A 14,276-nucleotide genomic window follows, 5' to 3' on the forward strand; every position below is an offset into this window, starting at 1 on the left:
ATCATCTTCTTATTCCATTGCGGCATCGTCATCACCTTCTTATTCCATCGCTACATCACTATCTTCTTCTTCTTCTTCTTCTTTCTTTTTCGATACTCTATTCTTCTTCCATTTCGAAACCTTTCCTTTCTTCTTTTTTGCATCTGTTCCCCGTATTTCCAATTCGTCTATGGAGATCTCAAACATGGAACCTAATTCACCTCATGGTGACAGAGACAGTGAAACTTTTCTGAAAGACGACTTCTATGAGAACATCCAGGCACCTAAATGGATTGATTTCGATCTTCCCGAAGCACCTGTGGATGACCACGAATGGTTCTGCAAAAGAGCTGGTAAGGATATCACAATATCACACATCGATGAATTATCACAGATTTCTTTCATAAACAAATTTCTGCAAGATGTCTCTCTAATTACTTCAAATGGTCCATTAAACATTTCCTTGAAATGGTTCAGAAAACATCGTTTTTTGAAACACTAAGTTGTTCTAAAAAACTCTGGAGTTTCTTGAATTCGTTCTTCGCATCGTCTCTTAGATGATCAATGCGCTCTACGAAAATGAACACAATCGTAAAGTTACTCGTGCACATCGCTATTGTTGGGTATGAGCGATGATGCAGAGTTCTTTACGAACTGTTGTTGTCTGAACATGAACTCTTTAGTGGAGATCTCGGTGGAAGATTTAAAATAATGTATGATAACAGTACGATCGTCAGTATTTGTTATAATTCATAACCATCAGTTCATAAAAGATGATAGCATGAAATGCGTCCGTTCCCATGAATATAAAGGCTAAATGATTGTGGATTTGACATAGTACAATGATCAAAGTGTATGATAGCAGTACGATCGTCAGTATTTGTTATAATTCATAACTATCTGTTCATAAAAGACTTTAGAATGAAATGCGTCCGTTCTCCAGGAATATAAAGGCTAAATGATTGTGGATTTGACATAGTACAATGATCAAAGTGTATGATAGCAGTACAGTCGTCAGTATTTGTTATAATTCATAACCATCTGTTCATAAAAGACTTTAGAATGAAATGCGTCCGTTCCCCAGGAATATAAAGGCTAAATGATTGTGGATTTGACATAGTGCAATGATCAAAGTGTATCTGCGTCAATCTTAACTATTTAACGTACTATGCATTTTAACATCTTCAGGCGTTTATTTGATTTTCTTTTTATATTTTGTAATCAAAACTTTTATTGGCTATATTCAATAGATTGGTAATGAAAACTGGTTGTTGTTTTGACCTGGTTTTGATCCTACAAAATCTCTAGCCATGTTTATGCATAAATAATTGGTTTATGTTGCATGTTTTGGTTTTTATTGATTCTATTTGATGTTATGTTTTTTGTCACATTGATGGTGCTTTACTTCATTAATTGTACTCTAATGTTTAGGGTGTTGTACTGCTACATGAATAATTTTATGAATCATCTTTCATGGCATCGTTTATGTGAAAACTCATTTGCTTGAATCATTGTTGTTGAAGGTTGCCCACACGAAAAGGAGCCTATTTGTCAATCACCTAAGCCTAATCTTCAAGCTCAGGTAATAAGTTTTTTATCACTAAAATATTTTATTCAAATACGGCGCAATTTTTTTTATTTTGTATTGCTTAACGTTTTGAACTATTCGTGATAAAGCTTTATTTAATGTTTTAATCTCTACGTGATATGTTTGTCTAGGCAAATTTGCAGACCATTCCAGAAGATATGTGTATGAGTCGAAGATCTTCTAGGACACGCTTGGTGGTATCTTCTTCCTTTGCAGAGAAGGTGATTGCTACATGTGATGGACTTGCTTCTTCTCTCTTCATCTCTTTTTTCTGTTGCTTCTAGTTCTCATTGATGGCCACGGATTTTATTTCGTCCTCGTTGCTGAAACTGTACATGGTAATGGTGATGCTGTACATGGTAATAGAGAGAAAACAAAAGAGTCACTTGATTTTTTCATTCGTAGTTTTTATTTCTATTGTTGTGGTGGAAAGAAATGTTTCTTTACCCCCCAAGAGACCACATATTCTTTTATTAATGTACTATTTGTTTCCAATTCTGGTTGCCATTTTGCTTCCGAAGAAGACAAAAAATAGTCTTTCTTGATGGCGAGTTTTAGTAATGCAATGTAATCTTTTCGAAACTTTTCCCATAGAAACCACAGTTTAATTGTCAACCCTGGGATAATGAAGATCCAGCCAATATACAGTTGGGAGAAACACCATTTAAGCAGAGTTCTAACATCAAATACATAAACGTTCTCACTCAATAAAGTAACCACCCAATGTATATGTATAGACATGTAAGATGTGACTTTCTTACAATGCACGAGGACAGGATTACCAGACTATCAAATTTCTTATAACGTTTTGTTATCTTTTGTTTCTTCAAGTTCTCTTCCAGATAATAATTTTTATGATTGTTTTCAATTTGCTGAAGTCTTTCAATGAACATTTGAGCATTGAAAGCTTCTACGTTTTTGTGGGTTTTAGGGAGGTTTACCACTAGTAATATAGGTAATGTTGAGAAAAAGAAAAAAGGAGTGAGCTTGCACGTGTTACAGTATTCTTCATGCGAGAATAAATTCAACATGTTACAAGAGATTGTTTACAAAAATGTATAAAAAGGCTTAATCATTTCATGAATCCATCACAACCGAAGGTCGGATGCCATTGCCGTCAATAGTAATTATTTGTCCGAAATATGAGATGACTTTCTATTTTTTCACATCACAACACTTTGCTTGAGTAATTTTGAAGTCGAGTTGTAAGAAGCCCTATCCTTTCATGGAGTTTGGTTATATTTTTTTGAGTTAAAACATTGGGTCTGAAACCTTTAGGGTGAGGTAAAAAACCCACAAAAAACACTAATGTACAATGTCATGCTCAAATATTGAACTGTAAAAGTTTCCAATATTCCTTATCAATTTGGCAACACTTGGAGGCTAAAAGCAAACATCATCAGTTTGGTTTTATTTTTTTGAGTTAAAACATTGGGTCCCAAACCTTTAGGGTGAGGTAAAAAACCCACAAAAAACACTAATGTACAATGTCATGCTCAAATATTGAACTGTAAAAGTTTCCAATATTCCTTATCAATTTGGCAACATTTGGAGGCTAAAAGCAAACATCATCAGTTGTTTCTTGGATGTTTTTAAACCTCTGCTTTTCACTTATTTGCAAACTTGTACCTTTTTATTATTTTGCTTGGACGTATCCTTATGAGCACCTGAACTATTGTTTAAACAATCCTTTTGTAAGAGGTGAAACTTTACAGCCTTAGAAACACAAGATGCACATTAGAGTTCTATTGAGGTAATTCCTGCCCACAAATACATAACATGAAGATTTGCAATGTGACTCTTCGGAGATTTTTTCTTATGGATTTATCAAATGTGCATTAGAGTTAGTATCAAATATACATCCAAGAGATCTATGCATCACATTGCAGATCATGTAACCATTTAACACAAAGTGTAAGCGCATGTGTGGGTGCCCGGGCACACACACTTGTGCCTGGGCCTTGGGGTTGCCAACGCCCACCAATGATTGAGCTTGATTAATGATTGTAATAAAAAACCAACAATGTAATGAATTACAATGGTTAAAAGCATACAAGAATAAACTTTTTACTAGATCAACAATCTTCGATAACATAGACTCGAACTTGAGCACCACTTTCTTGTTGTTGATCGAGTAATCTTACTCGCATGAGATGTACAAAAGAAGGTTTTAGTAGGATCAATAAACCTTTAATGGAATACCCTCGGACTTGATGAGCGCTTTCTTGTTAGCTTTGCCCATTGTGACCTTCAAGGACCACCAGAGCACAGGAGTGGAAAAGCCAATATACCCCACAATCGCAAAAGCCCTCAATATCCCATTCTTGTAGTAAGGTGAAGCCATTACAAATAAACTCCCAAAGATCAAGAGCCATGGGGTTACTAACGGAAAAACGTGCAAGTCCAAAGCATATGATGTAGCCATAAGAAGAGCCAAGGACCCAAACAGACTAAGGCCCCACCCTATCAATGGATGTGTTGTTATTGGAACCATTAGAGATGGCATCAAAAAGCTGACCAAAATGCAAGAAGGCACCATCACCTTCGCTTTAAGCATTCGCACATAACTAGAACCATAGCTTGTCCGAACCATCTTCTGTATGGAAACATCAGCCATAAAGAATTGCACCTCAGGTCGCACGCACCGCATCATCACGACCACGGCCACCAATAATGTTGCATACAATGCTGCCTGTAGGTAAAGAATCGGAGCTTCCTCCGTGTATCTGTTGTCAAAACCACATAATGAGGGTCACGGTTAGTGGGGCTTCAAAAATTGAACGGTCTTTCATAAAAAATAAGTTAAAATTTTACATAGTTGATCAGGGCCTCGCCCTATAGGTTGGGAAGAAGCATACAAATAAACATACACTAATAGAGTCAGTTGAGCCAAAGATTTGCTAATAAGTTCATAGACAGTCATTTGGAGTGGAAATTGCCGTTAGGGTGAGGTATATAATCAATACTCATGATCTGTTGTGCACAACTTGCAATTGGCATCTATTCTTTTCTAGTATAGTTTATCTATTGCATCAAAAGTTCCGTCGAGCATAGGTCATGAGATACTATTCAGACTAGGACTTAATTGCAATCCAGACCCTACAGCTGAAAAAAAGGTTGTCGACAAAGCTAATAAGAACTCTTTGTTTAGCCTATTTGATCTCACCTACCTGCAATTGGAAACCAACCCCCATCCATTAAGAAGAAAACAACACAAAAGTAATTCTATATGAGAAAGAAAGATGTTGTGTTTACCCAATAGTAGATGCCCTCATGTCATGCCAAGCTAGGCCCAAAGGCAAAATAGGCCAAGACCACCAGTACCAAGGCTTAAGTAAGGATGCGCCTGGGAATGTGACAATGCTATTGGGTCCACATGGAACGCGCCATTTTAATCTAAGATCTACAATTTCAAAAAAGTAAGAAAAACTATTGGTAAAAAATTTCAAGCTTCGGCCTCACAAAATGGTCAACTCTGTAGAAACAATGTGAGCTAGTTACAATAATATGAGGCGTCCATTTGATATCCAACAGGCAATCGATAATTTCCACTCAGTTTGGACCCATCCGATGGAGGGTGAAACATTGGTTTGTCTAGCAAGTCGGGAAAATAAGCTGTTAGAAACCCTTGGTCAGCGCCATCCCTGTTTTCTGACATTGCATTCACACCTCGAACCATATCTTCAAACACTATCATCGAAGGCTGCAATTTCGTAACAATGAGCATCACATTGAACAGATTAGAATATAGATTTTTCTTAGCTTGTAGCAAATGGTATTGGTACTAGACTACAATAAAATCCATACCCATGCTCTATGTCAAAATCAATCACTTTCAACAACTAAAACCTCATACAATATGACCAAAATCAATCACTTTCAATCATAAAAATTTCAAAGTGTTGTGTGAAATTGTTAGAGAAAGAGAGAAGTTCTTGCCTTCAGAACAAAAAGGCCAGTATGGAATATGCATGGGTCAATAAAAGCTGCACAAAAATCTCCACATTGGAAAAGCTCATCTGAATTTTGCAATATCAAATTGTCGGCATCAAGCATGACAATGCGATCGTACTCAACAAACGTCCATGCCAATAGTTTGTTCAATGTGAATATGAAACGGTCATTGAACCCTGGCTGATTTGCATATGGATTTGGGATGTTCTTCACATGGACAACCCTTACACCGTCCTTCACACTACAAAATACATTATATATAATGTGAATACACATTCAGGAAGGAGAAGGCGCATCACATTCACACTTTAGACCATAATAACAAATCAGGATATTGTTGGCATGGAAGGATGAGCTTCTACTGGCAAGACAAAGATCCGTAAGAGCCCACATTCCCTCATGTTTTCATATAGTGCTCGATATCCCTTTTTTTATGAAAGTATGCTATTTTAATACTTATCCATATTCTAGGATGAAAACTTTCATTCTATTCTATGTACGTGATGCATTGTTTCAATATAGTTAACATCTCCCTCTCTCTCTCTCTCTCTCTCTCTCTCTCTCTCTCTCTCTCTCTCTCCATGTAATTTTGAGGTTTTTGTGTGTTTCAAACCATTTTGTTAGAGACCATATAGTCTGAATTTTCTTCAATGGCGTCACAGTATTGGACACCATTCCCTGGCAAGGTCTTTTGAAGCTAAGTAAGCATCTTAAGTCTTGACGATGCTATCTCTCTGTATGCAGCACAGAGGTTGGTGAGACAATGCTCAACATTATAAGCTTCTTTTCAGCAATGTAAGGCTGTGTAACGGGATCTTGTTAAGCTTGCATCACAATGCACTGGTGTGCTCATATAGACATTGCCTCAAGTTTCTTCCGAGCTAAGCTTCCAGAAAAGATGTGATTTTGTGTTGTCTAGAAAGGATCTGCTTTTATCCTTAATGCTGACTAGAAAGGATCTGGTTTAGTTAGGTGAAACGAGCAAGGAACTTAAATTAACTAGACACACATAACTACCTAAGGTAACTGGAAGGGCATAGTTCAGTTAGTGACAGTAACTAGAAAGATGGGAGTTTCAATTTCTAAGTAGGGAGGGCAAACAAGTCCGGTTAGGTCAACAGTAACTGGAGAGAGAGAGAGAGGGTGTGTGTGTGTGTGTGTGTGGTCAAGTTAGGGAGTTCAAAAAAGCAGAGAATGAGAGTGAGAGAGAGAGAGAGAGAGAGAGAGAACTCACAAGGCGTGAGACCAGGAGGGAGGGGTGTTGTGAGAGGCGATGAGGAGGAGGTCCGCATGAGCATGGGGTTGGGGTTGGGGTTGGGGTTGGGATCGGAAGTGGATGGCCAGGGAGCGGAAGAGCACACGTGCCGCCACATAATACTCATAGTCCTTTGGCGTGCCCATGTAGAAGATGGTGGCATATGCGTGAGGCGACATGGCTTCTCCACTCCTACTCACCACCATCGACGAAGACGACAATGATGATCGCGCATTTGCTTCTGTAGCTCCCTGCACGTCTGAACCTATAGTGAGCATGAAAGAGGAGGAAAAGAAGAAGACCATGATCAGGAATGCGTCTCTTCTTCTTCTTCTTCTTCTTCTTCCTCCCCAATTCCTCACCTGTTGTTTCATCTCATGAGAATGCAAGAGGTTCCATGACCAGAGCATCTCTCTGTTTTTTTTCTCTCGATAATTATGTATGTGTATGGCGCTGGCCTTCCTTTTTCTGGGTATAAAACGCCTCCCTCTCTCTCTCTCTCTCTCTCTCTCTCTCTCTCTTGGTGGTCTTTGACTTTATGACACTTTTTACCTTAGTATGTATGTATATGCATGTCCCTATGTGTTTACATAGATTGTATATGTATACCGTATATGTATATGTATATGTATGTGTGTGTGTATGTGTATGTGTATATGTATGTGTATGTGTATGTGTATGTACTCAAATAGCAACCAATGCACATTGCTGAGTGATAGGGTGGGTTTCCATGCTTGCTACGAAGAGGGTTGCTTTCCTAAAAAAACCGTTATATATAGTGATTCTCAAATCATGTTGTATCAAAAGCTCTATCATATATGTACAAGAAGACCCTTACATGGAGTTTGCCTTGTGCTTCATTGTAAATATGCCTTCGTAATGATCATGATCAAAGTTAGTTGATTGATTAGTGAGTTTCAAACCTATGGTAGCATCACTTTCTTCTTACGGCAACATGGTTTTCTTCTACCACAACATAGGCTGAATATCGAAGAATGATAGTAGCTTTCCTCTGGTAAAGCTCACATTCCTTTATGGAACAAATCATTGTGAGAGGTTGTCTAGGCATATTTCTACCATTTCTTGCTCATGGACCCACACATTGATGGAGGCAAGAGCATCATCACACACGGACTAAAACTTTGGGGCGTAGTCATAGATGGACACACCCTTTTTTGAATAATATTTAACTCCTTAGGGAGTTGAAGTGTGTTGTTTGATGGCCAATATCATCTTTAGAGTTTCCCTTGTTCCCTTAGTTGTCATCACATGGGATGGAGAGGGAAGTTTTGATCATAGTGGTGGAGATGGTTGGGACAAGTGAGGATGTTGCATCTTCACGATGATGGTACATTGATTGTATGGTGTGTGAGGGGATGATCACATTGGAGGCAATAGGCATTTAATATAGAAAAGGAAATGTCTTGCACTAGCATCACAACTTCACAAAAACTCTTTAGGTTTCTAGAGAACATGGTGATAAGTTGTGCATCAACCATTGCTTCAAAGTCTTGTTGATACAAGGGTAGCATGGTGATCAAAGATCAGTCATTTGTCTCCTTATGTGGCATATATTGACATAAAAGATGATGCCCCAAGCAATGTCGTTGTGAGCTAGAATATAATTATTCAAACTAATCCTTCAATGTACAATTACGTATTTCAAGATAATTATTGACAAAATTAGTCATGACCTTAGCATTTTGATTTCCATAGGATTATTGTCATGAGGGTTGGGGGAAATTGGCTAGTTTAAGTGAACTTTAAAGAAGATCCACTTTGCATTAAGGAAATCTAACTAGGGCCATAGTTGGGGGGAGGGCATAGAATGCAAGTTCCATGCAAATACGTAGGGTTGCGTAGTGAACCACTTTCAAAAGCATGTGTCATTGAAGAAAAGGAACACCATTGGGGTTGCACGCTCAACAGTTCTTAAATCAAATTAGCCACATCATTGAAATATCTTATTGAATCAAGGGGGGACAAATGTTGATCATGCCCACACTTTTCCATTGTACAGTGTGTTGGGTATATGGGTAGGACAATTTGTTGCTCAATGCCAATCTCTAGGTAGAGATTATATATTCTCTATCATCTATTAATGTACCTCAAGCTTTGTATAAATCCCCCGTGGGAGAGATTTGCCCATCGTTATGGGACGACGCTCCCTTGGTGTGATCAAAGTCTTTTGAGAGTAAGAGTTGTCATAATTGTTGCCACCATACCTTGTTCCGCTCATCATTTTGGAGATGCATAGGGTATCAAAAGAATGGCAACTTCTCAAAGAATACATTTTTATCCCCAAGAGTTATATATTGCAAGGTTAGGATTTGTAATTACCATAGTTTAATGATAATCTTTCTTAATCAAATGATTCTCATATTTCACCTTCAGCAAAAGTGCTCACATGTCCCTAATCACAATTTTTCACTTCATTTTCTCTAAGTTCATCAAATTTCTTGTTTTAAGTGAGAGTTCCTTCTTAGTCCTACAAGCATTGAGTCCAAGACTGATAAAATGATACTAAGTTATCTGAGCATCTGATTAAGAAATACAAATGTAGAGAAATAAGTCTGGGAAAGTGATAATACATTTTGATACCCAAAAGAATTGCAGTTTGAAATCTTAATACTCTTTTTGAGGATTGCATAACAACTGAATCAAATGGATAATCACAAAAGAAACATGGAGCAAAGTGTCCTTTGAATAGCAGACAACCATTGACTTCTTCGAAAATGAGCCTTTCGTTCCTGTTTACTTGCATTCATCGCTTGCTTGTACTCAGCAGTAATAATAGTACCTGACAATACACACCATCTAGGTTTTCATAAGTTTAACCCTAACTGGTTAAAACAGGAAATAACTCTAAAATAACCAAGTTTTTCTTTATTCCCCAATGCTTTCAAGTATTCTTTTTAATAAATGCGGGTATCTTGCTCCAAATGTTGGTTCAAAATGTAATGTGAAGTCTCATATGCTGATATATGCACCCGGAAGAGGGATACAACATGAAATTTGCAGTGATATTGAACAGAAATCACTACTAAGGAAAAGGCCAAATTATTAGAAAGAATGACTGAATGTTGTGTGACGATGCCAGGGCCCATATCTAGCATGTTAGAGGAAGAGCTAACACACCAGCATGGCATATATGAATAAATAAGGTTAGGAGAAAAGAAAATCTCTCTTCAGAGCAGAGGTCCTTTCCAAATTTATCAGGCCACAAAAACTAAAATGCTGTGCCATTGCTCTGGAATAGGAAATTGGAATAGCAATCATTATCCATCTCATTGTATCATGAACTCTCACCCATGTTGGTGTCTTCGTAACTGGAGCTATGCAAGGATTCATGCATATGGTTACTCCGCCGGATTCTCTGCTGTGTGTGGCATAGAGGTTCAACCTCCGGCAGTCACACGAGGACAATATGTGGAAGTCTACTCAAACTAGCAGGCCAAATTCTAGTGACTGTTACTCAGGCGGCATCACAAAATTCTCTTAACGCTGTAATTAAAAATGTACACAATCATTATGTGGTCATGATTCACCCAACTTTCTCAGATGGAGTGACAATAACAATATCTAGAGTTCAAACAAGCAGCCCCATGACTGATTATGTGGTCCTCATGCTACCTGGTGACATCTTTAAAAACTAGATCAATCAGGGTATGGCTATATGAAGGCTCCTGTTACTGAAGAATTTTTACTGCATAATTAGCTTTCAATATATTGGCATGGAATTTTGGGTGTCAGGATATGAAATAATATAAGTGGGAAGTTAGTTTCGGCTCAATAGTGAGAGGCTCACTGAGGTCCTACTGCAGTTGAGTTTTTAGGTCTCCCCTATAAATGAATTTCATGATCTCCTTGATTACAACATTGTTCCTCCAGGTAACACAATCATTCCTTGTCAATGAGGTATACTTTCCAACTAATAAGGACCCCATCAGCCAATCTCTCTTTGAAATGGGCGTAGTCTATCAAAGCTCTTCCCAAGGACTCAATGCAGAGATGGATACTAGTTTATCCAATAGACAGTTATTTACGATTTTGTTTGCTTCCTTTCAAGGCCAGCTTTCAATTATTTTCCCCTACACAACCAAAGTTTTTTAAGATCCTGAAAGCTCCACAATAGCACCACCATAGTCATCAATGGTAGGCCACTACCAGCTGGTGGCAAGGGTAATGCCTCTAGAGATGTAGAATTTCCTATAAGTTAAAGGCTGGGCATGTCACCATACTGAGAAAAGACATTATTTTTAGGAATTTCCTATAAGTTAAAGTGTTCACACCCTGAAAAAACATATTTGGACAGGCAGAAATGATAGAGTAGTTAATTGAGGGGGGCTTGAAAGATTGGAAAAGTTTGTTTGGACTAGAGCTAAGACCAGATCAAATTTTCTCTTACCAAATTGTAAAGCCATGATTTATGCTCCTTGTCAGATATAGCTGAGGCACGGAGAAACAAGTTGTCTTTAGTTTCAAAGATATAACAAAGATGCACAACAGAAAACCAGAAATTATTTGCAAACGAATATATCTCTTTGTGACGCCTACCAAGATCTTTGTCTTTTTTTGCTTCATCATCAATTGTTCATTCACAGGTTACTTCCACTTTTTTCTTCTTTTTCTTTTTCTGTTTCTGCTTTTGTTTCCTCACAATCAGGACATTTGCTTGGTTTAAATATCTATCATCACTTTCCTGCAAGGTTTATTTAATATGTACTCAGTATTAAGAAACAATTCACTGAGAAGTTATCATCTTTGTAGCATTAAATTACCCTTTCATCATCCGAAAAGGTTTCGACGTGGCGTATTTTCAGTGAACTTGAAGAAACACCTGGAAATTTATCTTCCATATGTTAAAACAAAGTAAAATAGTTTGCATATACATAGGATTAACAGTTAAATAGGGAGCAAGGTACATGAATAACGCTGTAAAATTACCTTGCACAGCTGCTTTAGCATTTTCAACTGCTGCCTCAACAAGTGCAGGATCCAAACTTGCTGTTCCTGACGGTGTTTCAAGTTTTCTTTGTAAAAACTTAGCCAATGCAACTGCCTTGTTGGTAGCAACGGGACCACCAGGATGAGGAACCCTTCATGCAAAAGAAAGTAAACTAGGTCATACAAACCAATGAAAAAGAGAAACATTTTCTCTGTTTTTTTTAGACTATAGAAAACAAGACATGTTTCTCTTTTTTTCCTTTTGAAATACACGCATCCAATATGCTAGAGAGATTGTCTCTGTAAGACTTCTCAACACTAAGAAGCTGCCATGTTTTACCCTCGCCACATTATAAGACCCAATCGAGAAATCAGAGTGGTCAATCCTCATCTATGCAAGGACAAAGAATTTACTGGGCACCTTTTAATCCTCATAGAAGTTCAGAAGTGCTCTCATAAATATTGTGAACCACACTGAGAAACTATGCAAAACCTCTTATTTTATTAGCAACTACAATTTTTATATTAGCTCAAGTTTCTCGCAATTCCTTTCTCAGTTGATAGATTAAATTATCAGATTAATTTCCATATAGAAGGTCTACCAGATTATTTTAACAAATTCTCAAGCATGATAAATATAGCTTCGTGATCTAACAATTAATAATCCCCTATCTATGGCATTATATTCCGGTTTAGATCATTGCATGCATGTATTTCAGTTCAAACCATTATATTGTGTACATTATGCTAAAAATCAGTATATGCCATGCTTAAATCGTCATATGCATGGATTTATCTTCAAAGCATTGTTTGAGCACATTTATGTTTAGATCATCCAGTAAAATGTGTCTGCTTAAGTTTCAAATCATGACAGATTAGTAAACGCGGCATTCAGCTAAAGTATGTCTATAATATTTTCAAATTATTTGGCTCAGATATGTGTATTTATGTTTCGAATTGTTAGGTTTTAAATCTGTGCAATCTGACAAGAAAGGAGTGTAGAAAAATCGAAAAATATTGACCCATATACCTGGTTTTAATCTTTGCTACGTTCGGCAAATGAGGGGGTATTCGAGCAAATCTGCTGCCACGAAGAGCTCGACGATCCTCTTCCGAAAGGCTTTCTAGCTGAACATCATTTACCTTGATACTTTTCTTCATTCTAAATTTGAATATGGAAAATGAGAACCAGATTAGGGTTTTGATCATCAGGTAACAGAAAGTCGCCTGAATACCTTAACAGGGCTTATCTTGATACTTCTCTTCATTCTAAATAAGGAGCAGATTAGGGTTTTGAGCATCAGGCAACACAAGAATAAATTAAAAAGCAAGCATATGTATAACTCCTTCCAACGTTATAAATAAATTCAGGGAAAGAGAATTTGCGCGCGCGCGGTGTGTGTCTCCATGTGTCTCAGACAGACAGAGAGAGAGAGGGCGAGACAGAAAGAAAGAAAGATATATTAACGCCTTCAAAGAGAGAGAGATTAGCACCTGAAGAAACCCTAAGATATGTTGAGAGGAAACCCTGAATCTTCTTCTCTGCGCAGGAAGAGGAGGAACCTCATGCAGACCATGTCATTCAAAAGAGCTCCGAAATTATCGTGAATAATAGACATGTACACATGTGACATAACCATATGTGTCTGTGTCTGTGTATGTGTAGAATCACAATTTCTTAAAGTTTATGAAGCATACCATAGTATGAACCATACGTGCATTCTCATTCGACAGTGTTTCAATCATTCGAGTATGGTAAACACCCTTTGAAGTATGGTAAATACCGTACTTTTGTATTCATTATAAGGTTTTTTTTTTAAGGTAAAAAAAGTTAAGGCAAAAAAGTGTAAACAAACATAAGAATGTTTTGCTAACATACGCATTCGTTTTCATTCGTTTTCAATGCATTGGAGTATGTATATTACATACTATGAATGAAGCATACAACCAATTATATACGGCTTGTCACGGCTTCTCAACAAAAATGAATACAATGTGTATGTACATGGCGAAGCTCCACTAGGTAGCTTTTTGGAAAATTATATTTGTCTCACTTTCCAAGCAAATGAAGTCACCGTTTTATTGAAGTGACTTTTGGATCTCATGCCTTGTTTATACTCTCAACTCAAAATTTTATAAGCATCACCCCCATGACAAGCCATTTTAAACCAACTATTTGCCCCAACTTGGAATTTGCAACATCCTTATCATCACCGCCTACTACATTGAAGTGATTGAAGCCATTATGCTCATTAACAACATTGTTGCTTTCCACAAACATGTTTTGTATGAAAACATCTTTTGCAAATAAATATATTTACCCCGTACAACTCATCAAAGATTGGGTCATTTTGAGACATTAACCCATAAAGTACCGAAGAAATAGGTTTGTATGTTGTAAGGATTTTTGAAACTAATCTCCTTTGCGCACCGTAAATGAGTACGAGGCATTGAGAAATTATTCATTGAGAAAATGTAGATGGAAGGTGGGTGCCAAGTTGAATGGGAAACAATGCTTGCATCCAAGGGACTAACAAGCTAAGGAAGAAGAGT

General features: G+C 37.4%; 3 protein-coding genes across 6 annotated transcripts; 1 reads left to right on the forward strand and 2 right to left on the reverse strand.

Moving 5' to 3' along the window:
* The first annotated feature begins 50 nt into the window (after window positions 1–50).
* LOC147849381 (uncharacterized) lies at window positions 51–1,972 on the forward strand. The gene is made up of 3 exons (XM_087337587.1): window positions 51–332; window positions 1,503–1,561; window positions 1,699–1,972. Exons 1-3 carry the CDS (start codon window positions 170–172, stop codon window positions 1,849–1,851), a joined length of 375 nt encoding a protein of 124 aa, XP_087193713.1. The 5' UTR covers window positions 51–169; the 3' UTR covers window positions 1,852–1,972.
* Window positions 1,973–3,592: 1,620 nt separating this feature from the next.
* LOC147849382 (putative glucuronosyltransferase PGSIP8) lies at window positions 3,593–7,209 on the reverse strand. The gene is made up of 5 exons (XM_087337593.1): window positions 6,756–7,209; window positions 5,507–5,762; window positions 5,069–5,270; window positions 4,823–4,970; window positions 3,593–4,293 (listed from the first exon to the last, which is right to left on the reverse strand). The coding sequence occupies exons 1-5, from the start codon at window positions 7,184–7,186 to the stop codon at window positions 3,747–3,749; spliced, it is 1,584 nt and encodes a 527-aa protein (XP_087193719.1). The 5' UTR covers window positions 7,187–7,209; the 3' UTR covers window positions 3,593–3,746.
* Window positions 7,210–9,286: 2,077 nt separating this feature from the next.
* LOC147849383 (uncharacterized) lies at window positions 9,287–13,358 on the reverse strand. Of its 4 annotated transcripts, XR_015531790.1 has the most exons (7): window positions 13,218–13,358; window positions 12,754–12,885; window positions 11,724–11,875; window positions 11,558–11,616; window positions 11,334–11,478; window positions 11,185–11,225; window positions 9,287–9,576 (listed from the first exon to the last, which is right to left on the reverse strand). XR_015531790.1 is itself a non-coding variant. In XM_087337584.1 (6 exons), exons 2-5 carry the CDS (start codon window positions 12,882–12,884, stop codon window positions 11,371–11,373), a joined length of 450 nt encoding a protein of 149 aa, XP_087193710.1. In that variant the 5' UTR covers window position 12,885; window positions 13,218–13,358; the 3' UTR covers window positions 9,287–9,576; window positions 11,334–11,370. The 4 variants fall into 4 exon arrangements, 2 of the variants coding, with proteins under 2 accessions (XP_087193710.1, XP_087193709.1); XR_015531789.1 differs by having other exon boundaries at window positions 11,185–11,478; XM_087337584.1 differs by lacking the exon at window positions 11,185–11,225.
* Between the last annotated feature and the right edge of the window lie 918 nt (window positions 13,359–14,276).

Source organism: Azolla caroliniana, unplaced genomic scaffold (genome assembly GCF_043228905.1).
Source record: "Azolla caroliniana isolate FFs.n. ecotype wild unplaced genomic scaffold, voAzoCaro1.0.p SCAF_71, whole genome shotgun sequence".
NCBI lineage: Eukaryota > Viridiplantae > Streptophyta > Polypodiopsida > Salviniales > Salviniaceae > Azolla > Azolla caroliniana.